The sequence below is a fragment of the Plectrocnemia conspersa genome, unplaced genomic scaffold, assembly GCF_051122295.1.
Source record: "Plectrocnemia conspersa isolate PC_06_02 unplaced genomic scaffold, ASM5112229v1 ptg000007l, whole genome shotgun sequence".
NCBI lineage: Eukaryota > Metazoa > Arthropoda > Insecta > Trichoptera > Polycentropodidae > Plectrocnemia > Plectrocnemia conspersa.
In genome coordinates this window covers 11,592,304-11,620,175 of record NW_028277171.1, presented here as the reverse complement: position 1 = coordinate 11,620,175, position 27,872 = coordinate 11,592,304, and the positions used below count along the sequence as shown (strand labels likewise).

General features: G+C 30.1%; 1 protein-coding gene across 1 annotated transcript; it reads left to right on the top strand.

Moving 5' to 3' along the window:
* Positions 1–222: 222 nt before the first annotated feature.
* On the top strand, positions 223–26,652 carry wg (Wnt family member 1 wingless). The gene is made up of 4 exons (XM_088188569.1): positions 223–513; positions 7,290–7,552; positions 23,342–23,643; positions 24,843–26,652. Exons 1-4 carry the CDS (start codon positions 413–415, stop codon positions 25,407–25,409), a joined length of 1,233 nt encoding a protein of 410 aa, XP_088044695.1. The 5' UTR covers positions 223–412; the 3' UTR covers positions 25,410–26,652.
* The last annotated feature ends 1,220 nt before the right edge of the window (positions 26,653–27,872 follow it).

Here is a 27,872-nt window from a genome sequence, read left to right as displayed (position 1 = left end):
AAATTGTTTATAAATCATAATGAAATAAATCTAAAACGTAAGTAACTTATCTTTAATTGAAGTATTTTAAACAAACATCTAAATCACATTCATCGACACTGCTTCGGAGCGATTTTCCTGCTGTTGTAGAGAGGGAGATCGCCCCACCGCTGCCTCCACCGAAGGCTCCGCCTCCATTCCCCCTCTACATTGCGGGCGGAGCCTCACCGTCAGCGTACCCACATTGTCCCTCGGGCCTCCGCTGCCGCAGAACGCTCAATTATCGATCGACGATCGATCTGCCCCGACATGCGCGCCGCTGGCGAATGACATGTCGCACGGTCGCGCGACATTGTGACGAACATCGCAGTGACATAAAGTTCCGTTTCCGGTTCCGTTTTATCGTTGTGTGTTAAAAGGACACAGCTGCAACATGCAATGGTTGTGGATGCTGTTCGCCATGGCGTCCGTGATGGAAGTCACCGGCGGAAATGGCAAGGCGAGGAAGGGCCAGGGAAAAGGCAGCATGTGGTGGTAAGCACCCTTTCATATTTAAGGGTGGACTTAGTTGATTGATGGATTAAATGAAAAACTAAAGTTCAATTGTTTTCATTTGAAAAAGTCGATTAACTGACTTCGCCTTTTAATCAAACATATTATTATAAAAAAACATGAATGTATATACGCTGTTGTGTATTTAAAATTATGTGAGTGAATGAAAGACTAATTTAAATATATTTTAAAGTGCATAGATTATATACAGTAATATAAACAATTTATTTTGGTCAAAAATACGTACAAAAAAATATTCCATTATCATTTATATATTTTCATACCTTTGGTGTAGATAATTAAATATCACGTAATTTTGCATCTAAATAATATTTGAATACATTCGTGTTATTAATGTTTAATATATGAATATTAAATGAAAGCTTTAATTAATAAATTTATTGTTTATATTTAATTTTATTTAAAATTTATTTTAGAAAAAAAAATGCATAAAAATCTTTAATTGAATATTATTGATACAATGTGAAATTATTGCATTAAAAGACTAGATTTAGTGTTTTTTTTTTAAATATATGGATAATTTTTGTTTGTTATTTTTTTTTTCATTTAATTTATGCATTATTTATAATTTTTTAAGTAAAAGAATACATGAAAATATTTAATCGATGTATTATAAAATATTACTTCAGAAATACAAAAAGATTTTGTGGTCTGACTATTTTTAAAGCTTATAATATTTAATATTTATTGCTAGTAATTCATTTTATGCCAAAACTACTTTTTAATGTAGTAGAAGAATGAATAAAAATATTGAATCGATTGTTAATATTAAAAGATAATTTTAATGTATAAAGAAAATAATTTAGGAATATGTGATTTTGTGTTTCGTGGAAAAGAAATGTCATATAAATTATCACGTGTTTTTTCTATATTCCTAGTCTAAAATTCGCTTGTAAAACAGATGTGTTATTTTACAAAAAACTATAAAATATCAAACGAACGTAGATTTGAGTCAAAAATATTTACAAGTTATTAAGCAATATAATTTTTTATTACATAATAAAACCGTATGCTATTTTTATTGAATGGTTTCGATCTATATTCATTGCAATTTTTAACTCAATGTCAAATTAAAATTAAAAATTGCACAAATACATTGAATATACTTAATTCGTATGAATGAAATTTGATATGTATAACGTCTTTATTCTGTGAAATTAATTTTCATATTGATTCTAATCCGATTAGAATAGAGACCATTATCATTATTTGTCTCGGGACCAGTTTAACGCAGCATCATCAAAGATCACCGGATAAGGTAGTCGTCTTTTCCTAAAACGACATACGAGTCAAATGCTTATTATGCACATTAAAAATACAGACATAATATTCGGGTATTATTAAAATAACCAATATCGATTCGTTTCGTATGAGCACTTTGCCAAACGCGCTCTTAAATAAGATCTGTTGCGTTTCTAAACCGTGAAATATTAGCTATTATGATAATAAATTAAGCTCCCCCGTAAAAGCTCGCTGCGAGCGCACATTACGTATAACCCTGGCGCGACCGAAAACTTTTTATACTCATATAAAAAATATTTTTTACACAATTAAACCGATGAAAAATCGCCGTTCAATAAACATCCGCATGAATAAAATTACAATAACGCGAAAACGACGTCGCTGCCGATTATAACTTGATTATGCTAATATTATTGCTCATAATTGATAAGTGACAAGACCGCGTGGGCGATGATAAAATCGAGAATCTATTTAGATAACCGATGCAATATTGCCATCTGATATATTGTTATGTGACTCCATTTGCCAGGCGACAGGGTCGTTAATAATATTTTAATTATTTAATTAACGTCTCTTTTTTACTCTCCGATGCGAACGTGCGAGGGTTGATAATGGACGCTACATCATCAATTCGTTTGTGTATGTATTGTATGTTCTCTTAGGTCATTCAGCCATGAGATCAATTAATTCCTCTACGGGCGTTTCTATTTAATTGATTGGAGTTGAAATCAAATGATGATATATGTAACTGAGTGACTCAAAAGATGCTTTTCTATTGATTTTGCTAATAAGTTATAGAAATATATTTATTTACTGCTTAATCTTTAAAAAATCATTAAAATATATATACCCCTCATATACACACGTGTGAAATCGTTAATGATAAAACGGCATTAAAATAAAAGACGACCGCGAAGTAATAAATTATTGATGCCACACAACCCGACGGGGTTGTAGAACATTGTCGTTTAATATGAAAAAAGTCGTTTACCGACACGGATCGATCAATCACCCCATGGATGCTGTAAATCATTGTTAGAAAAACGATATGAGTTATAGTTTGTTTGCGTCGCGACTTTTTGCGTTGACGGATTAGAGATTTAAAAAAAAAACAGTTAAACGCAGAATTATATTTTAAATTAATTCAACCGATTAGCATAATATGATGCAATTTACATATGCACGTAGCGAATCATAATATATCGCGACGATTCGTATGTCGCATGCGAAACGAGCTTTTATTATATTCGCGCAAAGCTCACGTTCGCTCCCTATTATAATAATTGTAATTAATGCGTTTAACACACAATTTGTTGGCGACGCTAACTCGATTTAAATAATGTATTATATGATGCATAATCTTGCTTATGCATGAGCGTATATCGTATCCATTATAATGAAATTAAGGACTAATGAGGCTCGGTAGAGGATCCATAAATTAAATTGATGTCTATCATTTTGATATTAATTAATTTTGTTATTAATAAAAAATATAGCATTAGATGATTTAAAAGTATATTGCTAAAATATTTTTATGTACATGTATTACTAGTGAAGATATATTTTTACTAAAATAAATATAATTTCATTGCTCAGTATCAGTAAACTCTATTTATTCACAAACGGAATTGTGACTTTATATCGTTGGATAAAATACTATAATATTTAAAATAAATAAAAGCAAACCCAATCAATTACATTATATTTCCGCTCGTAAATATATACATTTATAAATAAAAATGTATTTGTATATGAATTTCCTGAAATGCCAGCGAAAAAAATATAATTTCGCTGCTAATTCACTGTGACCTACATAAAAACAAATTATTTTGTGATAACTTATATTTTAAGAGAAGTAGGACTTTTTACTACATTGCAATAGAAAACACTTTTTTTATTATTGAATAAAATTTAATATTGAATAAAAATAAAATATTAATTGAAAAAAATGTGCCATTCTTATAATTATTATTAATTACAGAAAATATAAACTAAACCTAATTAGTTATAAGCACATTTTTACCATTCAAAAGGCACTCACGTGAGTTTTCAACACTAAACTATTTCTTAACTGCAAATCAACAAATAATTTATAGATAAAAAGAAAATATCAATAACATTTTTTCTACACTAACATTTATATATAATTTAAATCATAAAGCTTTCACTTTTATTTTAAGTTATTTTTATGACTCATTGACTTATTTACTTAATAATGAATTTAAAATAAAATAATATAACCACAATATCACAATATTAAATTTTATTTTGTTCAGTCTAATTTTATAGCTTACTTATAACCAAACTCTGAAAACAGTTTCTAGAAGATTTACTATGCAATATCGTTATAAAATATCCGTAAACTGATTATAGAATGATCTGATGATCTGATACAGTCTTTACGAAAAAAGTTACATTATATTCGTTTTTTTTTTATAATATAAGCCGAATAATATAATATATAATAATTGTGTTAAATAAATAAACGAAGTCCATAAAATAAACCTCCACTATTTTATAGTTTTATTTTTTATCGAATGCATTCATTACTATATCAATACGTAACAAAACGAAAATTTTAAAGCTTGTGTGTTATCAGGATGAATTGAAGTCTAGAAAATACAAAAAAAACTTCATGGCTTTATACCTATAGCCATCGTTTTGCTATATTTACATTTATTTTATAGTTTTATAAATTAAACTATTAAGCTATTATAGTATAGATCATATTTTATTTACGTATTTTTCTATGAATTTATCAATATCCATATAAATGTGTTTATGGTTTATATACAGCGCTCGCCCGCCGGGTTCGGTGCTACCGCGCGTCGAGGTCTCTCGCCTGTGATTTTTGCGTAGCTCGCATTGTCGCATGAGTTATAATTTTTTCACGTGTCATTATCACCGTAATGGGGTTCGTCCATCACGTTGAACGCGTTAATACGAATGTGTACGAAATACGCATCACGATGAGCCGCCGCTGTGCATCCTCTGAGGGACGTATGTAAACATAATTGTTCCCCGGTCGGCCACAAAGAGGCCGACAAAGTCTTCTGGTAAATTACACGAGCTCAACGGTCACGATCCGCTTTTGCATCTTCTCACACTTTTGCATGCACGACATCATCGGTCGGTTTGAGATGGTAAAGAAGGCATTTTGTCGCGAAATCGCACACTCACGCAACGCGTGTGTGCGCGACGAGGCCAATTTGCGGACGCCTCACCGCGGGATGTGCTCCAGATTCTCAAACAGATATGAATTGAACGTGTCTCTTGTGCGCTTTGTGTTAACACTAACCAACGCAAATTAGATGTAGTGTGTTACCTATGTTTATATAGGTAATAATTGACCTTACGTATACGAAGTAAAAACGATGAAATATAAATCATTACTACCATCAATTCACCGTAATAAATAATTGTATTTGTTGAAACATTATATTAGAAATTTATTAATCTAAATAAATACAATCTTAATCAAGCTTTGCGCGCGTTTTATTCCCAGTATTGAAGCCACTTGGAGCGAAAAAGAAAATCACTAGAATTAAATAAAGCTGTTCAAATAAACACATCTTCGCTTTTGAACGTGCTAGTCAGAATCGTTGTTTATTCACATATACATATATTAAATGCATTGATAATCAAACGTAATTCATTGTACCTATACAATTTATCATTGTAACGTAAAATAACCATTATCCATATGATTTTAATGTAAATATTACTCAAATTGCTCTTTATTGCTGTAGTTTTTTTACACGAAAAAACTGCTCTTGGTGAAAATAAATAGGTGCCATTATTAAATACTGCATAAAACATATTTTTATTAATAGTAATAAAATAGATATTTATTTTTGATATTATATTGTAATTTAATTTATATTTTAACGAAATTAAATATATTATATTAAATAAAATTGTTGTCGTGTCCACTGAATAAATTATCGCATGTTCATTGAGTAGCATTCCCGGGTTCGAATTAAAAACAAACCCAATTAACGGCTAACTAATAGCTTTATATTGTAGGCAGCGATAAGATTATCTCTTAATGTTTGTCCTTAATCTTTTTACATAATTTAACCCCTTCGCTAAATGCCCGGCGTTTAAACTATCCCAAGCTATCTGAACACTTTATAGACATATTATTAGTATTATACGGTGAGGCCAAGAAAGCGATCGTTTTACGCACACACGATTATAAACTCACAAACTTAAATATACAAAGCTCAATCTTGTCGATCGTGACGCGGAGGCTGGATCTCACGGAATGTGGTGTTATCTTCGAGTGCATTGCAGCTACAATAATCACCACTTTGTGGCTAAACACCCGAGTGACGATACGTTTAAAGCTTCTTGTTCGCGGTGATATAAGAAAATAACGTAAAAAAGAGTCTTAATAAACATATTCATTAGATGTGTACGTACATTGTATGAATATTTAAATAATATCGCGTGTAATAAAGACATTCGCCTCAGCCTACATCCACGGAGGCCCTTATCTCACTCCGGTCATCTCTCGCTCTTGTACGATTGATAAAATGACGCGGAAAAGTATACATCGAATATGAATGACAAAGTCGTTAGTTTTTATTGCTTAACCTTTACCGAATTGAGACATTCTATTAATTCGAATACATAATTAATGTTTTTCTATTACTAAATGAGACGGTCGTAAAGTGCCCACGGTGAATACAGGGTAGACGAAAAATATTTTTTTTATATAAATATGAGTCTGTCTAGCAAATAAAATTAATAATCGATAGATTAATAATATATTATAAATACATGGGAAAAATGAAAATAATATAGTCGTATATCCCTAATTCAACAGGAAGTATTGAATACACAGTCTGTGTTAGTATCAGTATGTTTGACTAAAACGGACAAAAATACACAAATTGTGTACCTCAAAACGTTGTCCAATATTGACAGAAAGATTTGTGTTGAACGACTTTTAAGCATCCGTAAGGAACTTAAACAATGCTGGAAATATAATAAAATATTACGTATATTATATAATCGATTACTTAAGGTTTTAATTTTTAATATATATTTATTATTAAAAATATTTGGTAGATGTAAATTATATTGTATTTATAGTATAAGAAGGTTTCTCAAACATGACACCCCGTCTACCTACCACTATGTAGGCATCTGAAGAAACATAATCGCCACGATCAATATTTACACTGTCCATTCAGAGGATTCTGTGTGCATTGTGTCAAATTTCAGTGTGTTTTTGTTGTACAAATCATATAAAGTAAAATTCACACGTAACCGAGGATATGTGCATATTAATGATTCGTCAGGTGTTGTTTGTTAATTTGTGTGTGCAGCATTATCAGCTAAGGCAAACAAAGGTATGGTGCGTTCGAAGAAGGATGAAAGATAGCTTATTGATAAAAAATGTAAATGTTGACTTTTTAAATTTTTACTCTCTGACGTGTAGAGGAAGTGAGTGACTTTGTTTTATTTCATGCTTATATTTTTTTTAGGGGGATTGCAAAAGCCGGAGAGCCCAACAACTTGTCACCCTTGTCGCCTGGCGTTGTTTACATGGACCCAAGTGTTCAAAACACGCTAAGGCGAAAACAACAAAAATTAGCACGAGAAAATCGCGGTGTTTTGGCTGCAGTCGCCAAAGGAGCTAATCAAGCGATACAAGAGTGCCAATATCAGTTTAGAAATCGACGGTGGAACTGCTCGACGAGAAACTTTCTTCGGGGGAAGAACCTCTTTGGCAAGATCGTAGATAGAGGTTCGTACTTTTTTTTTTAATATAAAGTGCATGACTATATCTAAAAGTATCTATTTCTAAATTCTAAAAGTATGTTGTATAGTGACGGAGTATTTCTTAATAATCTTTTTAATACAGTCTTAATTTTAAATTTCAAAATTTACATAAAAAAATTAAATGTTTTATTATTATAGTCCATATGAGATTCGAACCCTAATCTTTCAGGTTTATATATAACCACTTATACTACCCTTTCTGATTAGGATTATGAATAAAAAAATACGCCAATCAATACCAAATTAGATATTAAAATTAATTTTAAATATAATATTAATTAACAATACTTATAGCACCAAATATTATTATTTTGTAAAAATAGGTGCTTAATTGTATTTTATATTTTTCTTACTTGTATATTAAAAACATATCAATTGGTAAACTAAGTTGGTTCTTCAGATCTCGTTTAATTTTTTTATCTATATGGAATTTTTAAATACATTAAAAAAAAATATTATTTTATTATTTATTAGAGTAAGCCATTTCTAGAGAGTTCACTGTTGCGCAGATGTTTGTCGACAGTTGCCAATTTGTAGGGCACTCTTGAATGAACCCCATGCGAAAGCAATCCGCCCAAATGACACACACACATACATACCAACAATAGGTGTCGACAATAGCTTTCTTATCGCCGAAACTAATCGGCTTTTAATGCCATTGTCAGTTGAAATGGGATACTTTGCTAATAATAGCGTTTCGTTCTTGCTCTATACAGTTGCCAGTATAAATCCAATCGTTATTATTATAATACAGTTTTGCATTTTGTAATATATACACATATAAAATATTAAGCTAATCAAAAACACTCAGTTCTGTTTTGTATCTCCCCTCTTCATTACCGGGAGCTTGGGAGCCAACCACTTAAAATTATCTAGCGAGCGTCAAATCGTTAACTCGAATAAATCAATACGAATGCACTAAAATAACACTTGGCAATAGTCACGTTTTAATTATTGAGCTGTAAACATTTCAGCAGGCGCTTGAGTCAATTGAAACATTAAAATAATAATGAAAGATTTTATATATGTAATAAAAAATAAAAATAAACAACAAACAAATCAAAAGCCACCCATGCGAGAAGCGGTTCGATTTGGCCCTTAAAGGCCATTTTTCTTTCATGAAAGCCCGAAAAATAATTTAGACGTAAAACGCTATCGCCCGAGGTTAATGTAGAAGTATCATAATTATATGGACCGAGTGTGAGGCGCCCGCCTACAAAATGATTCTGGATATTACGATACGAGTTCGATATTTTAATATCAGTATATAAATATTTTTTTTTATTATTATCGATTCCATTTTAAATAAATATAATAACATTGCTTATATTAATACATATATTAGCATTGATTTATATTTATCAAACGTGTTCGAATTAAATTTTATTTTCGTTCGAGTGTGTGTATCACTTTTATCGTATAAAAAAATGTTAATCGATTCGAGCTGAGCATGTGATATGGCTTGGAAACGCTTGGGTGTTCGGGGTCCGTAATAAAAATTCCATCAGAGAGGCTGCGCAAGTCTCATCTCTATCGAGGGCCTTCCCGATATTCAGAATCTCTTAAATTAATACTAACTGTCAACTCTGTCAGGTGAAATTTAATTACCCGCGTCCCTGTTTCGATTTTATCCTTGATAACGGCAACGAGAAATACGGTAATATATACACACACAAACACACAAAAGTATATATGTATATGTACATGTAAAGTGCTACGGTCAAATACCAGAATGGGCAATAATTTTGATATAAAAATACAAAGTTATTATAAAAATAGTAACATAACCAAAGCAAGTGATTTTTTTACGTATATATTTTTTTAAATACATGTATTTTGTAGATGACATAAATGCAACGTTATTTTGTAGTACACTTATCGATTTAATTTTAATGAAAATGAAAAATGCCACAGATTTCACTTCCAACATTTGCCGTATCTATGTAATTAAAAATCAGAGGACCCAGACTGGACATTTGAGAAACCCCTGAAAGAGTGAAATACTCTTTCAACAATCGACCGCCATAGGTTACAAAAAACCGAGTTAAATCATCTGAGCAACTTAGGTTCGAATTTGTTTTAGTAATAACCCATGACAAACCTCGTCGAAGGCCATCTCAAAAATCGTATATATATCGTCTACTTTAATTACCTCATAGAGATTTTGTCACTATTTTGGTCAAAGATGATTAAATAAATTAATCTAGGACGTGCATATATGCTATAAACAATTTTATAATAAAGAGCGTAGTTTTTATCATGTTAAAAGTATTTGTAGAAAGTGTGTTCATTTAAAATAACTACGTAAATAAATATCATTATATAGGTTAATATTTTTTTGCTTAGAGGTGTATGGTTATTAAAAATAGATATTTATATATTTTTTCTACGCAAAACAATTATTTCATATAATAAGCTTTCAATTAAAAAAGTGTTTTATTTATATAAGGTTAAAACTAAAAACTTCATTATGGTTATATTAACATTTTTATAATTAGGAAGTTTTATTCTTTTATATGTGAAAGTCATCAAACAGTAACAAATACGTAGTCCTAAGTAAAAAAATAAAATAAAATTCTTCCGCATGTTGCGCAAGAATTCCAGATACCTCCGTGGTCATGTACCCGTTTGATTTACAATATTTACATTTTTGGTAGCGTTGGGTCCACATAAAGATCTCGGGACCCGAATCCGACCCTCGGATATCGATCACTGCATCAGATCGATCGCTCGATGATGACATCACGCGGCCAAAACGTTTTGTCGTCTATTAACACGGTGACAGACGGTAATTTATTTGTCCGCCAATAACCATGTTTTACGATTTTTTTCCCCCACACCTCATTCACCTATCTGCTATAGCAGAGGTTTTATGTGATTTTTTCTACCTCTCACACACACAAGCTATCCATTGATATATTATAAAGTAGCCACTATTTGTGTACCATTAGATTAATGCGACTATTAATTCGATAATGGAACGAGGGAAATAGTTTTAGTAAACCACAAAAAATGAGATATAATAACAACTTATACGTACGCCCACTACAATACGCATAATACAACACCGTTATAACAAAACCAGTTAATTGACACTTTTAATTTGTCAAACTTTATTTTTTACTTAATTAACGCCGCGAATGTCAGAGCGAAAGAATGTATAAGATTTTATCTCGCACTTAATTTCTTTTTAAATTATGTATGAACAAAAGTCATAATTGATTAAATCTATACACTAAATTACTTGGTGAAAGTTACATATGGAAGTTGGCGTGGGTAGGTGTTTCGTTTTAAAGAATTCGATGAAATAACTTTTTTATGGCTTTAATTAATGCTGTTTATAAAGACTTGAATCATATTGTTTTCGAAAACATATACGTTATATTATTAGATGATAATATAGGTTGAATAATGCTTAAACATAACTTCATAGTATAGTCTGAATATTGATTGTAATACTATACAATAACAATAATATATTAAAAGCATTTATTAGGAAACTTAGCATATGTAATGCAAAAATTAATGTACCTAAAATCATTAGTTTTATTATTGAATTTACAATTTCACAGTAAAGGAATGCTAAGCATGTTAAGACTTTTATTCGAATAGGAAAGTCGGGTTTTTGATTGTCGGAATAATGACACAGACCCGAATAATATGTCACAAATCATTTTGTCCATACATTGAGCGCACTTAATAAATTATGAAAAAAAATTGCCGACGACAGGAGGAAGTCCCAGCATCCCCAAGGCATCGGTGGTAAGAATGAAAGGTGGAATAAAAGGGCATGTTAACACCGATGTTTCTATTGTGTAATCACCGCATCTTAACATCTCCTTCGCATGCGTGGGGTATTTTTGTGGGGCATTGTTGCGGCGACCACACATCGAAATACCTGACGGTGCATATTTCCAGCAATAATTATTTATCGGGAATTTCAATAATACGTAATGCCACTTTACGACCCGCGGCTGAAAGCGCTTGAATAATAATTTTGATAATAGGTATTTTTCGATACGTCGTTAAATTTTATAACGCTTAAATTGAGACATTCTGAGATGTGATGACGTGAATATAGGCCACCTAATAGAACGCGCGTTATTGTCGCCCCCCGCTGGCCGAGACCATAAAAAAAGGATAAAGGAACTGTGGAAACTTAGACCCACCCGGTGTCCTACTGTGTGCCGTATCAATTCTTATGGCACCTTTTAATAATTTATTTTTTCAATAAATTGTAACATAAGGTGGCTATAAAAAGCTTAATGGATATATCTTATTCTTAAATTCAACCAGTTGGTCAAGAATTATTTATTAATGAATAGTAAAAAATAACATTAAGTATATTGCATAATATGTTGGTTGGTATTATTCTTTTTTTCGCAAATTAAATGTATAAGCTTTAAAACAACATTGATAATAAACCATTAAGGTGATAATGAAGATTGAAAGTCAATCCTCAAGAAAAATAATTATGCAGTATATTAAAATACGTAAAATATATATAAAAACTATTTTTACGTTTTTGATTAACTGCTTAATAATATTTAAGTATTTTATAAAATACTATATTTTCGCAACAATAATTTTTTTACAATTAACAATTTGCTAATATATATACCTCTTAATTTTATAGAGTTTAAGTCTCGATTTAAGCAATTTTTTATGATACCTATTTATCGAGCAAAACGTGTATTACCAAATATTTTACAAAATTTCTCAGTTTCTAAATTATTGTTTAATAAAGATTTTTTTTATTTATAAAATAATATATTTTTAGAACTATATTTTTTTTTACTATAGAATATATGATGATATTTAATTAATTTACTATAGAATTTTTTTATTATAAAATATATGATGATATTTAATTATTGTATTCATTTAATCAAAATTGTTGGAATCTACCTTTCAATTATATATGAAGTATAAGTCTTGATTGAAGCAATATTTTGTGCAATCCAATCCACCGGGTAAATCATGTATTTGCTATAGTTATTAAAAAAAATATTACAATATTCCTTCGTTTTTAATTTCCTGTTAAATATTAAAAATTTATGTATAAAAAAATATATATAGTATCTATTTTCTTAATCAAATGTATGTTGATATATAAACAAGTACTCGTTGATGGAATTATATTCTTCGAATTTTATAAAGAGTATAAGTTTCGATTTAAACTATTTTTCGTGGTACCTATATATTAAGCAAATTAATGTATTTGTTTTTAATAATACATCATTTATTACAATATTCATTTAGCCATACTCATTTTATTAAAAATACTTACTCTTCAATTATATAATTAAATATTTCTAGAAGTGAAATATTTTTACTATTATTCACTAACTATTTAGCAACATAAACAAAAATGCAAAAGCAGTGATTCTTAATTTAAATGCAATACGGTGTTTTTCAAATAAAAACGGCTATCCGTGCCAATTTTTTTTGACAATTGGTTCTGTAAGATTGAGCATGTTTTTATTATTTAAAATTGATACAGGGATGGAAAAAAATATGCCGAATACTTAGATAAGGCAAGATTATATTTATATTATGTTTTATTTTGGAATTTTTTGGTATATTTGTATTGATAAATTCCATCAAAAAATTATATTATTAATTTAATAAATTATTTAAACTTCTGTAGATCATGCAAAAAAATGTAGTAAAAATTGATTTAGATGTGGTTTTATATAAAAAAAAATGTATGTACAGATAAAAAATACATCCTTCTGTTTGCAACATTTCAGTTTTCCTCTTTGTATTTTTATTATTAATTATAGCTTGAACTACATATTCTACATATCTTGAAACTATGTTTATTTTAGTTGATGTGTTCTTGCCTTGAGGTCTTTATTTATTCCGTCTATCTTTATCTTATACTTATATAGTTTAATAGCTTCATTAAGCGATTGTATTATCATAGCTTGAAGTTGACATAGAAAACTTATCGTTTAATAGATTAAAGTACCTCATATAACTTTATTCATTATTAAAATTAATAAAAAATAATAACTTTGAGCAATGCCAGTGTGCGGTCGCGATTTCGAACCTCCGCGTCACGCACACGTATAAATCTCCTGAGACCTCAGGTAGGGTGGGCACTCGAGACCCGCGGGGTAATATATACATACACACGTTTATATATTAATAACGTCCTAAAGAAGAAGAAAAAAATAAAGGAAAATCGGCCGGTAGCCCGCCTCGGCGAGAGAGAACTCATTGTCCCTTCCGTTATTAGCCCAAATAACTGGCAATAATCATCTTTTTACATCCGAGCATTACAACAATGGCCCGCAGAGAGATGGCTATTCAGCGAGCCGAGGGTGTTGTAAGCGACTTGTTCCGTGGAGAGTGTGCTCGTGGCGGAAAAAAATCTTCTTCTCTTCTCCTCTTCTTGAATGAAACCCAGGCACATAAATGAAATACTGGGCGTGTAATGTATCATTGTGATTGCGTCACGGTTTGATGCAGAGTGATGGCTTTATTGCTGCTGAGACGGAACACACAGGCCCCGGCTGACGGCCATTCTTCTTGCTTTAATTTAATTGCCTTTATGATGGATTTTTATTAAATTATTATTTTTATTTTGAGCTTGGGAGGCTTAATTTAAAATAAATAACTAAGGGAAAATTTTAATTATTTAAAACTATTTAAAATGTGACAATATCGTATAAATTTAATGACGAGCTTTTTCAACACATTTTTCTCCATTAATGTCAATTAAATAATTGTTTAATTATCTACAACGTATGGCTTTAAAAACAAGTAAGACTCGCGTCAATCGATTTATAAGTAATCAATGTATTGATTATGACAAGATAATGAATGAATTAGCTACTAGTTTCAGATTGATTTCTCAAATTACATGAAACCATGTAGATAATCACAGCAAAAATGAACCCTTAAGCCTTACTATATATTTATATAGAATATTTGTGCTATTCTACATGATAAACGCTTTACGTTTTATGCACATGTATTTAAGTGATTCTTCTCAGAAATCCATTTTCAAGCATTCAATTGCCAATTTATCATCACAATATGGAAGTAAGACAGAAATTGATTATTAAGATGAATTATGTTTAACGTCAATTTTATGTCGTAATTTCACTATCAGAAAAAAACTTAAATTTTCGAATGTTCCATTTGGGAAAATGTGGGCTACTACTAAAATAATCTTATTTAAATTTAAGTTTTGAAGATGTATATGTAGCTATAAACTTCACTTATAAAACCACCAAATCGACAATAATTAGATCATTTTATTTAAAAACTTTAATCTAAGCCTATTGGATTTTAATGTCATATCATTTTCTTGAAATACTAAAACTAAAAAATAAATATGCGCTATATTCATAATCATACAAACACTTAGTTTCTTAGAATTGTGTGATTAATTTATATTATAACCAAGGTTTTATTAATTATTGGTAATTCTGCTTAATTTAATTATGTAACTTTCTATCTGAATTACTTTCTAATGTTCGAAATATATGATTGTATATAGTTTTAAATATATAATAAAATACAATCTATAAATTTTATAATTTAATAATATTTATACATTATAAATTTAATTATGCTTTATAAATACATTATACAAAACTAATATTTTTTCAATTAATGAGTAATGTATATCGTCTGCTATGCTTTTAAGACATTCCAATGGAAAGTTAGATGCTAGTTTATTTTTTTGTGAAAATTAGTTGTTTTTTTTAATATTATCAATGTAATATAAATGATTTTATATTCTTATATGATTAATTGAGTAGATATGTATAATTACATTAGTACTATAATGTCAATGCTATACAAATACAATATATAAATAATACTACAACATTGTATGGGCAGTAATTCATATCAATATATAACTATAACGATTCACTCGCCTAATGTTTCCATTTCTTGTTCGGACCACGCGAGAGAAAAGCGCAATATGTATATAATACATGTATTGAATATATACATTAGTTTGTGTGCGTGTGTCCAAGGATTGAGATGTATGGAAGTGCACCTAGAGGCGCCCCTGCCGAGTGACTCCTGACCTCTGCAACATTTCTCTTTCTCGTGCTCAACAGACGGTATTACAACAATCGGTGGCTAATATTTAAAAAACATTTAAATAAAAAGAATTCACATCAACATTGTGACTAATTTCATTAACCATTATATTGTATTTTTTTAATGCATGATGAATATCGTGCGATTTTTTTATTTGACTCAGCACGATCAGTCATTGTTAACTAAAAAAATATACTCGAATCTGATTTCCTAGATATGTTTCCATTATTTTTTATTGTATTCTTTATTTGGCCCACACATATTAAAATTGCTCTTCTATCTATCCCAGGGACTTACTTTCTATAGAAGGAGGAATCATTACCTTTTGGGAATGATTATTTTACCCCATTGTTTGTGTTTAAAAAAAGTCATTATAGTTCTCATAAATTATTAATTTAATTTGTTCGTTAAAATCGTAGCTATACAATATTTTTCATCAGTGATAACTCATTGTCTTCTACACATTTATTAACAATGAACATTACTTTTTTTATATCACTCAATATTATAATATCACTCATATTTAAATCTAGATATTTCTCTTTGTACATATATCTCTAAAACCATGACATGTTAACTGATATTTTAAGGCAAAACAGATTTATAAATGTCAATTACGGTGAGTTTCAAATGTTATTTCTAATGAACTTGTGTTGCTTTAAAACATCTATAATGTTTAAAACCAACAAGTAAAAATATAGTAACTGTACAATAAACTACAGTATAGTTCATAGATGTGGTTTTTAATTGTAAATGACTTTAAAATAAGAAATGGTTCTTCTGGTCTATAATGTAAGACGTAATTTTATTTACAATAAATCATTCTAATGAAATTTAGTTATACCTACAATTTAAATAAATACATTACCAAATAATTTTTTTGGCAAAAATATGTATAATGATGACGACATAAAATAAAATAATATATCTTTTTTTTTAACAATTTCAATCATAATACCCACTATAAAGCTTTTTGTTTTTGTTATAGATTATAAAAATACAGGTCAATTTGCAAATGTCAGTTAACGTGTTCTTGCCTTAGGGTCTTCATTTATTAGATTCAAGCACGATCACGAACAAGAACTCCATATTTCAAAAGTAAAAATGATATTTATTTACGAACATTGCAAACATAATTTTATACGCGGAAAATTCGGGAAAACCTTCATTCGAATATTGTCGACACCGTGTAATACCGCCCATAGCCGCAGGCTCTATTAGCTGGACCTTTTAACGTCTTATTTTGTATTGACCCCTTGCAGCGGACATTTATTTATATTATATATTGTATTATACACCGCATTATATTATACCGCTCTCATGTTACGGCCGGGCAGATGGCCTCGGGACGTATACTTGTGCCCGGACCTCAATATACTTTTATTTAATAATCTACCTATGCAACTTACATTCAATCCACAGACTAGTGTGCGTGTGCGTACATATGTATATATTGTACGTACACATGTGTCGGTCAGTGTGTAAAATTCCGAGGAGCGATGTGTCAACCCGTTCTGGTGTCCGTAACTAATTATATCCCCCTCATCAGCATTTAATGCAAATTACCTACAAGAGATTTTGTCCGATACACTTTTTTAAAAGGTTTTTGTCGAATCAAAAAAAAGAACACATCGGACGGATTCGATTATTATCTTGGCGTTTAATTTTGAGTGAAAAAAATCGAGAGGGCAACCGTGAGATATAGGCGGTTAAAATTTAGATATGGATTTATACGCAGTGACTTTAAATTAATTATGTTATATAAATTCAATATTGTGTTTATTTATTTGACCAGTATTTGGTTAAAAATATAGGTAAAAAAGTTGAAAATAGTTTTAAAATTACAATATCTATAAATAAATATCAATAAACGTAATACAATGAGTAACCAAAATATTTTATTATGACTATATTTTTTATATAGAAAAATAAAAACATAGACGTATAACTATATGACTATATATATATTTTATATAGAAAAATAAAAACATGGACGTATACATGTCTTTTGCACCACTTCATGTTTCACAAAAAAAAACATAAAACTTTGCCATAAACTTCACAAACATGATGTTTTCAATATAAGTAAAGAACGGACTAACCGCTTCGTTAGTTTTTTTAATGTGAAAGTGACTTTTCTCATATAGTTTCGACATAATAGTCGCTTTTATTCTTATCGTTTGCAGCATTTTATGAAAACATTAAAACATGTGTTTTATTAGGTAAAGAGCCACATAGAAGTGTTACTACTTTAATTACATATAAAAACTAATATATAACGACTTTTAAATTTTATTAATTTTAAATTTAATAAACAATTTAATAATATATTAAATATGGTGTAATCTGTGCACTTTAATAAAAATACTATCTATTAAAAAAAGTCTAATTATGTAATTAAAGAAAAATACATGGAGATCATTTCTACAAAAAAACATATAAAAAATAAATTCTTGTAAAAATGATTTTTTTTAGTCATTTATATAAGATATAGCAGTTTTTGAGAATACGAAATCTGCGCTAGTGTTAAATAAATATCCATAAAACTTTTTTAAAATAAATATAATCTCAGTTAAATGATGTGTGTATATGAAATAGAATATTTTATGAAGAAACCGTAACTGTTGTAGTTTTAATCTGATTTTCATGGAGCTTTCCTAAAAAAATAGACCTTGTAAACCCGGCTGAGCTTGTTAGCTAGCTTTATTCGCTATACTTTTGAAAATATCAGTAATTAAAAAAATAAAAATAAATATAACTACGTTACAAAATATATAGAAAATAGTAAAAAGGATATAATAATTTTAAAACATATTTATTAAATATTTAAAATAAGCTTAAAATACTTTTACGCATTTTTATATATATACATAGACACCCCAATAACACGGTAAATTAGGAACGTGCTATCTGGGAGCGTGTAGTCGGGATACTAGAAAATACGTGCGTAAGTAACGAGCATCCAAATAGCACGTTACCAATTTACCGTGATATATCTACTGCATATAAATCTTTATAATTCTTACGGCTTTTGCCAGATTCTTGAAAAATATAAAAGTGAAATAAATGCGTATGTAAAATTTTTTTTAGACAAAGCATATTTTTACCTTACTCTTGTAATCCGAAGAATATATAATAATGTTAAAATATTTTGTTTTACGATTACCAATGTGCTTAATAACAATTAGTACCCTACATATGTAAAATAAATATCATATAAGTAGTAGTATAAAATAAATAAAATAAATACCCTATATTTAAATTATTAATTTTAAATAATTTTACTCTAATTCTAAATATGGATCAAAAATGCTATATTTTATAAAAAAAAATTTATAAAATAAATTAGCTAATTTCAATTAAGTTATTTAAAAATTACCCTCCTCGAATCCTTAAGTTATAGATCTTTAATAAAACTCTCGGTATTTGCAGTTTTATTAAAGATCTAGGTTGTTGCTCAAACTACGATCGAATTATCTTCACTTAATATAACACAATTTATTTATTTTAAAATATGTGTAGAAATATAAACATTAAATAGCAGACAATATAAGACGAATTTCAGAATGTTCTATACAGACCTGGAGATTTTTTTATATGAATTTCTGTATTTGCAATTTTAAAACAGTCTTTTTCACAAGAATAATGCTTGAAATATTTAGTATTTGTACAGTATTTCAAAGCCCTTGTTTATGTTTATACATTACAGTGAATTGTGAGGTATTAAAAATTGTGTGTTTAATTTGTAGGCTTTTTAAAGCACGTCCTTGATATTGCACCACTTAAAATACATATATTATACATACCACGTTTACATAATGGTCATACAAATGATGGATGAATAATCGAATCACGATCTTCTGCGAGCCACAATCGACAACAATATGTACCAGATAAGTTTACATCCACGTTTTTTTACCAACAATGTAGCAACAAATCCATAATGATCGCTAATGAATATGAATTCAGCGAGAGATCATTAAACACGAGGTCCTTATGCCGTCGACCTCGGTTAACGTTAACGTCCGATTCAATCTTTGATGAATAACTCCTTAATTATTTCGACATAATGCCTAGTGCATTATTGAGATAATTCAATTTAAAACACATATAAATCTAGCGTTATATAAATATTTATGCACGCACAATACATATATCATTGTCTGTCCGTTCGTTTATTTACAAGCAATTAAGACCGCGAATCAGCTTTCATTGCCGGCTCGGTGATTTATTCGATTATTCACGTCGAGCTTTTTTTATTATTTTTTATATATATATATATATATATATATATATATATATATATATATATATATATATATATATATATATATATATATATATATATATATGTATATATTTATATATATATCGGGCGTTTGCAACACCTGAGGTCGTGAAAGCGTAGCTAAATTTTATCGACGTTTTATAATCGTATACGTTGCAGGGAAATTCCGCGATGGGAATCGATAATGTAATTATTATTGAATAAGTTTTTAAGCGAATGAAAAAAATGTACAAGAGACGGATTGTTTTGTTGGCAAATATTAATTGAAGGCATTAAAGGTTGTGTATAAAATATGATGAGATACACAGAGAGTGCGACTTTTTTCGTTCGCGCGGAGCATGCGAGCTTAAATCGCTGTAATAAAATTTTAATTTGAGACCACCTCGCGTTATTAAGAAAGCTCAATTGAAGCTTTTGCGTGCGACCTCGAAATTACCGACCGGTAATGAAGATGCAAACATTACCGGCCGGCTGCTTTGGTGGCCAGGTGCGTTCAATTCTGTAATAAATAAATTGATGTTAAATATCTCTATTATTAAACATAATATATCATTGGTATCTGTCAATGTTTACTCCACGTTTTAGATTAAAATAATAATTTTATATTATATCTATATATTATTCCGATTTACGAGTGGCGTAAAGGCAACATAAGTTGGACTATGTATAATAATAATTTCATGATCCGTTTCGGTTATTCTTAAATTGTAATGTATCTTAAAAATAATGGAGCACCTAAAATTAAGCACTTAAAAACATGAAATAAGGGAAAAATTGTTATGTAAGTTAATTGATGATAGTGGCGTTTTAATTTAAATGCGCAAATAGCTTTGTCACAACTGCTAATAGTCCTGCTGTATAAGATAAATATTTCTTACAGATATATATATTTTCTATCATATTTTTTTCAAATTTAAAAAATTCTAATGTTACTATAAAACGATCAAGTTATTTATGGGAACGCACCGAACAAACAATCGACACGTGTCTTAGTCATTTTTCATTTATGTGTATTTTTAATTGATATATGATTCCATAAAATATGATCCTATCGCAAAAAAAATGTCTGGGCGCATCGATAGAGTGAATGACCGAAAAAGTCAACAAACTTACTGAATCACACTTATTTTAAGTATAATTTAATTACTGACTGTTTCATGCGACATATTTAGTTATCTATGTATATTATCTTACATAATGAAATTATTTCCGTGCAGCAAAATTTATATTTTTTTATTTTGCTTTTTGTAAAATTAATGTAAGGCTTAACACGTTTCTATATGGTACAGTGATTCATATGACAGTAATTGTCGATTAACTTTAATTTAAAGAACGTTTTGTTTGTAAACATATTCCATACTCATAAATTATAAAGTACATAATACATATCGCAAAAGATGGACTCGGACGAAACCTCCGACCACCAATGACGAATGTAATATTTTTTCCAATGTGGGTGCAGAACAAACTCAAATCGCATCCCGACTTGGTCTCTCAGTATGTAAGTACGCCAATTAAAATAAGTTATAGCCACAAGAAGAGAGGCGTAAATTTTTTATTGCGCAATATGGACATAATTATAATTTATTCGACGTTTACAGCGCACAACAATCTCATTATATTATTAAATGCAGCGGGTGAGCAGTTTTGCTTTTATCTTTTAAAAAAAAAATTTCCATCGGCGGATAAATTTGCATGGTAGACATAAATATGACATCGACACATATCAAACGAAGATCCGCCGTTTCATCAAAAGCATAATAGAACCGACGCTAGACTAAACATGATATTCGTGCATCTAAAATGCGGCCAGTCAAACGATGCACTGACCCAATTCACTATATTCCAACTAAATGTGCACATTCAAGTGTAGGAAATTATCAAAGAAAGATAATAGAGGTGTCTATTTTCAATATGTGTTATAAAAAAATACATTTTAATAATATATATAGTTTAGTTTTTATACTTAAGCTATTTAAATTATATGTTTATTGGCGGTTCTTATTTATTACTTATAGTTTATAATACAGTATTATTGATAATTAAACTAAATTTATTAAGATGCTTATACAACTAACAATAATCGATATCATTGAGAATTATAATAATAATACCTTTAAATACAATAACTACAAATAGATTTTTTATCATATTTATTAAGCGTGTTCTAAGTGGGATATTTTTAAATGACCCACGTGTTTATTATAACTGAAAGTTTAATTTTAGGCAATTGATAAACACGCCTTTTTATTTTTTCGTATTTCAAAGCCCCTTTATAATTAAGCAAATTGATTTAAAATTAGAATATTATATGCGTTAAATGCACACTTGTTCTTAAATATACAAATTTTTACAAGCGTCAGTAATTTTAATAATAATTTTAATAATTTAAAATTATTTTATACTATTATTTTTCATTCTCTTTATTAGCAAATTTAATCTTTATAACATTGTAAGTGATTAAGTGTTGTCAAATTCATTTAAATATTTGGAAATACTAAGGCCAGCTTAACAAATGTTTGGGTCACCGAATGGTGGCAGTTTAAGTGCTTCGTTTTGAGATTGCTCTTTGTGACAGCAATCCAAGATAAATTCATATTTTATTTTGCTCCCAAAAGAATTATTCATTATTTAACTCATATTTAAAAAATAATATTACGAAGTAAAAAATACCCTTTTTTGATAATTACGCGTAATTTTGAGCTTAAAATAGTAGTGAAAAAATATTGTTCATAATATAAATATGATTCGACAATGAAGTAAATTTAATTACATTAATTTATAATATGATTCTTTATTGAATAATATGACAGTTGACGTACTACTCTTTTTCAATATCTTTTGCCATAACCTCACAAAAGCTATGATAGCGAATCATTCGTTTATGGTTGCGAATTATTTCATATTGCACCAAATATCACAGCAATGTTTGAATGGAAAATATCCGCAATCCCATCATTATTACATATGATATATAAATACATCCATGTGAATCATGGTCTCGGTGTCGTCGTATCGGGTATTGAATGTCTTTTCAATAAAATCGCAGTTAAGTCCCGGGCCGCGCTGTCAGGTGAATGGATTTATTTGAAATATATTCATCGGGAGCCATGGGCGCTTTCGGAGGGCTCCCGCCAGGAGGGTGACCATAATGTATTGCTTTCTCGGTGCACTTTATTTCGGCCACTTAATGAACCACGTCAAACTGATGACATGTTTGCCCATCACCGAATGCGAAATGCACGTGAATGGACAATGGAGGGCCATTCAATTCGCGAGAGGGCCATTCCTTTTTAACTCGTGGCATTCAATGCAATCGGCCTTTGTGCTCAACGTCCAAATTGATATCATGAGAAAATTAAACATGTACTTATTTTTTTTTTATTTTTGTTCTAGGCTGTAGAGAAACGGCGTTCATCTACGCAATCACCTCGGCTGCTGTGACTCATGCCGTCGCTCGCGCGTGCGCAGAAGGCAGCATTGAATCGTGTACGTGCGATTACAGTTATCAGGCGAGAGCTCCTCCGACTCCTAGCGGTGCACCCTTAGCGGCTGGCGTCCGAGATTGGGAGTGGGGTGGATGTTCAGACAATATAGGCTATGGATACAGATTTTCAAGGGAATTCGTCGATGCTGGAGAGCGAGCGAGGAACTTGAGAGAGAAAGTGAATCTGCACAACAACGAAGCTGGAAGACTGGTAAAAATACATTTTTATATTCAATATATTCAGATATGTTACAAAACAGCATTAGCATAATCGATCTACATCTAGATTATCTTACCTTATTTTTCTCCGAATTTTTGTGTATTTTACTTATTTTCTTAATTATCACTATTGCCTTTTTTATCATCGATTAATTTATGGAAATGATTTTTACAGTTCACATAGAAATATATAGAAATTTTTCTCTTTATAAATATATGCTAAATATAGAGATATTAAAAGATAAGTTTCAAAAAATTGAAAATAAAATGCGAAAGTTGGAAAAAATAGATTCTCAAAATATGTGTCTCTAGTAATAATACAACATAGCAATAATAGCATAAATCAGAGTTTTACTGACCATTTATCGAAAATTCACTGATTATTTAATATATTGATGAGTCTCAAACTCAGCTTTATAGTAATTAAATAAATTCTATGTCTCATAATCACACATAAAAATGCAAGTGTAACAATTTTTTTTAATATTTTATATGATTTATTCTAACGGCAAATTATTTATGTTACTAAATTGCTTACTTGAATAAGTGCAGTGTCAACATCAATATTAATAAAATCACAGACGAATTATGTATATTATATTGTGGTTGCTTTTTTTATTATATGCTATACAAGCAAAAAACTCTACAGTATCAGTTGCATAATCATTCTAAAAAAATATTATGGACAATATATTAATGGCATCATGCATGATTATTCTCACCTGCTTGATACTTATAATAATATACAATGACACAAAGTACGCAGTCACCAGTTTATTAGTTGTTTAAGAATAATAGGGTGGGTCCAAATTTATTTTCCTCTTTGCTCGAGATTTCTCGAGGGTCCAGCGTGTCTAGCTACGCTACTGCTCCGACCAGTTCCTCGGATATGAATTTGAATACAAACGGCCTGATGGTGACCATGACAAAATGACGGATGACTTGCCAACAGGTATTTCTCCGCCAATTTGTCTTGCGCATTTACATAAGGCACCCCACCACGTCAGTAGAACGACAGTAATAAAAAAATACAAGGAGCAACTAATTGATGAATGCACATTGTGCCATTGGAACAATTGTCGTCTCGTTAGCACCGCTGACAGGTGAAATTTCACTATGCACCTCTCGGCGGGTAGTTTTGTGTAAAAAAAAAACAATAAATTCACGTGTCTCCTTTGTCTTGTCCAACAGCACGTGCAGTCGGAGATGCGCCAGGAATGCAAGTGTCACGGCATGTCGGGATCCTGCACCGTTAAGACGTGTTGGATGAAGTTGCCCAACTTCAGAACCATCGGCGATAGTTTGAAGGATCGCTTCGACGGAGCTTCGCGGGTTTTGATCAGTAACAGCTTCAGGGACAACGCAAACGAGAGGAACAATGAAAACGTCGAACTTCCCGTCCATAACACCATCCATTCTACGGGACATCCAGCCGTGCCGAGAAGAAACAGATATAAGTTCACACTGCTGCCGTATCACTTGGAGCACAAAGCGCCGGGTTCCAAGGACTTGGTTTACATGGAGCCTTCGCCCAAGTTTTGCGAGAAAAATCCCAAATTGGGCATTTTGGGCACACACGGCCGACAATGCAACGACACGTCGATAGGGGTCGACGGCTGCGATCTTATGTGCTGCAGTCGAGGTTACAAAACTCAAGAGCAGATAGTGAACGAAAGGTGCTCGTGTACTTTCCATTGGTGTTGTGAAGTCAAATGCAAAGTGTGCAGGGTAAAAAAGATAGTGCATACGTGTCTATAGAGATGATTATAATTTAAAATAATATATAAAGTGCTCATGCCAATGTGATTAAATTTAATTTAATATTATTTAATTAAGAAGACGCCGATGTTGTTTTAATCCGATTCGTTAATTAAAGCGTTTCTCAACTGTGAGACCATTTCCAATTGCCCGTTGACGCGTCTATCTTATCAATGTAAAAAATTTGTATGTATCGAGAAAAGAAGAAAAAACTTCTTTCTTTTCCGAGTTCGAACCGGTTCTTCGACAGTATCTGTCTTTGGCTGCCACCGTTCATCTCAGATAAGAACCGAGAGAGAAAGAGGTGAATTATTGTTTTGTCTTCGTTGTTAATTTATCAATTATCGTAATATATTTATCGGACGTTTTATTTATCGGTGCGCGAAGAGTTATCAGTATTAAAAAAATGTAAGAAATTCGGATGAAATTAAGGTTGTGCTTTTATATGTGTACATATAATAAATTTTTATATACATGTAAGAAATAATGAACAATATTTATTTTTTATACATATAAATCATATACACTATTGTGATTGTAGCTTTATAAGTATTATTATATTGTAATTAAGAATGCGCCATATATACAGCTAAGTATCACGAACGCTAGTTTAATAATAATTGAGAGTAATCAAATCATCGATGATATGTTAAGAAAAAATTAAGACTGATCGCATTCGTTATTAATATTACTAAATTGAAAACGTGATGTAAATATTGAACATATTGTATTTAAATAAGATATTAAAATAATCAGCACATTTCATATTGTATCTCATATCTTCCAGTGTTTCAGAATATTTCTCTTAATTTCGCCTATCGCAGCATTTCCCTATATTTATACACTTACTTAATATTTTTATTAATATTTTAAAAATCAGTCCATTATTTCCCAATGTTTAAATTGTGCTCTAAATTACGCTTAATAAAAAAATTTATCTCAAGAATAATTATAAAAAAATGATGGACTGAATCTTCAGCGTCGGCTTTGAAAGCTTTACCATAAATCCTTGTTAATCACGTATTTGTGATCGTTTTAGTTAATTTATATTTATTATAACACTGTAAATACATTTTAACTGTTGTATATAATGTAAATAAATCACGGAATAACTAATTTAATGTTGTATAAATGTGAGGAATTGTGTAAAGAAAGTATAAAATCGTTATTTATAAGATGAAAAATGAGACTTGGCCAGGATGTCAATTATTTTTTTGTAATAAAAACGTTTTCTAACATTTTCCATGCCTGTTTTATTTAATTTTATAAAATCTTATTTTGAGTAAACATCTTATGTATGTAAGTATCGAGAGATTTGAACAATGGGGGGTAAGGTTCTATACCATTCTGAAACACGCCAGTGAAGCGATTCGCTACGGAATTGAATTTAAGTAAACCATGGCCCCTAATGTCGTATTATGGGGTCTGCATTAAGACGTCGAAGCGAGATGGACCCTGAATGGAGGTTCACAATGGAGTGCAAACAGGATGTCATGGTTGTTTGGGATGAAGGGATTGGAATCATGACCGAGCCATTGTTGCGAGGGGCTGATAATTCATTGATTGACCATTTTATACAGTAAAAGTTTAACCTTTCAAAGCAAACTTCTGTTAATGTGTGTTAGTGTTTTCACGGTTTTAAATCGATTAGTCACACGCATACATTTATATGAAAAATCGAAGTTTTTAATATAATAAATAATTGTTTTTAATTTTAATATAAATGATAAAAAAAAATATAGAATATATAAAAATAATGTGGTTGACGCGACCTTCAATTTGAACGTGACCATCCGTATGACGTCAGTGTACATGAACACGCAGATATAAGACCTGTATATACTCTCTAGCCTAGTGATCTCCAAACTTTTTTGACCGCGTACCCTTATGGCGAAAATAATCATAAATGGTGCCCCCTAAATATTTTTTAGGAAATGAACGGAATAAATGTAGAAAATGAAGTTATTTTTTTATTTATTTTAAATGAAAAGTAACGTAACTAACGTAATTTATCATTAAAAATATCTAATAAACATTATTAATTGAGCGAAGTGGGAGATATCTGTACTTTTATCTAGTATTTCGAAGAGAAATGTGGCGTACCCCCTAGAATTTTCTGCGTACCTCTCAGGGTACCCGTTTTTTGGTAATATTTTTATCAAATGAAGTATTTTTTGGATATATAAATGTGATCATTATTATAAAAATATACATAAAAGTTCCTAGCTTGTAGAATTGTATTTATATGTAACAAAAACCTCGATTTACGAGTAACTTAACTTACAAGTGTTTTTAGATACGAGAAATTTTTTTGTCAAAAACGTTTGTTTAACTTGATATATTTCTACCCATTGAATTGCCATTAATTCATTTAAATTTTCTTTATTGAATTGGATTAATTCCATTTTAATTAATTTTAATTAAGAAAATTGATTTGATATACGAGTAAATTGAGTTACGAGT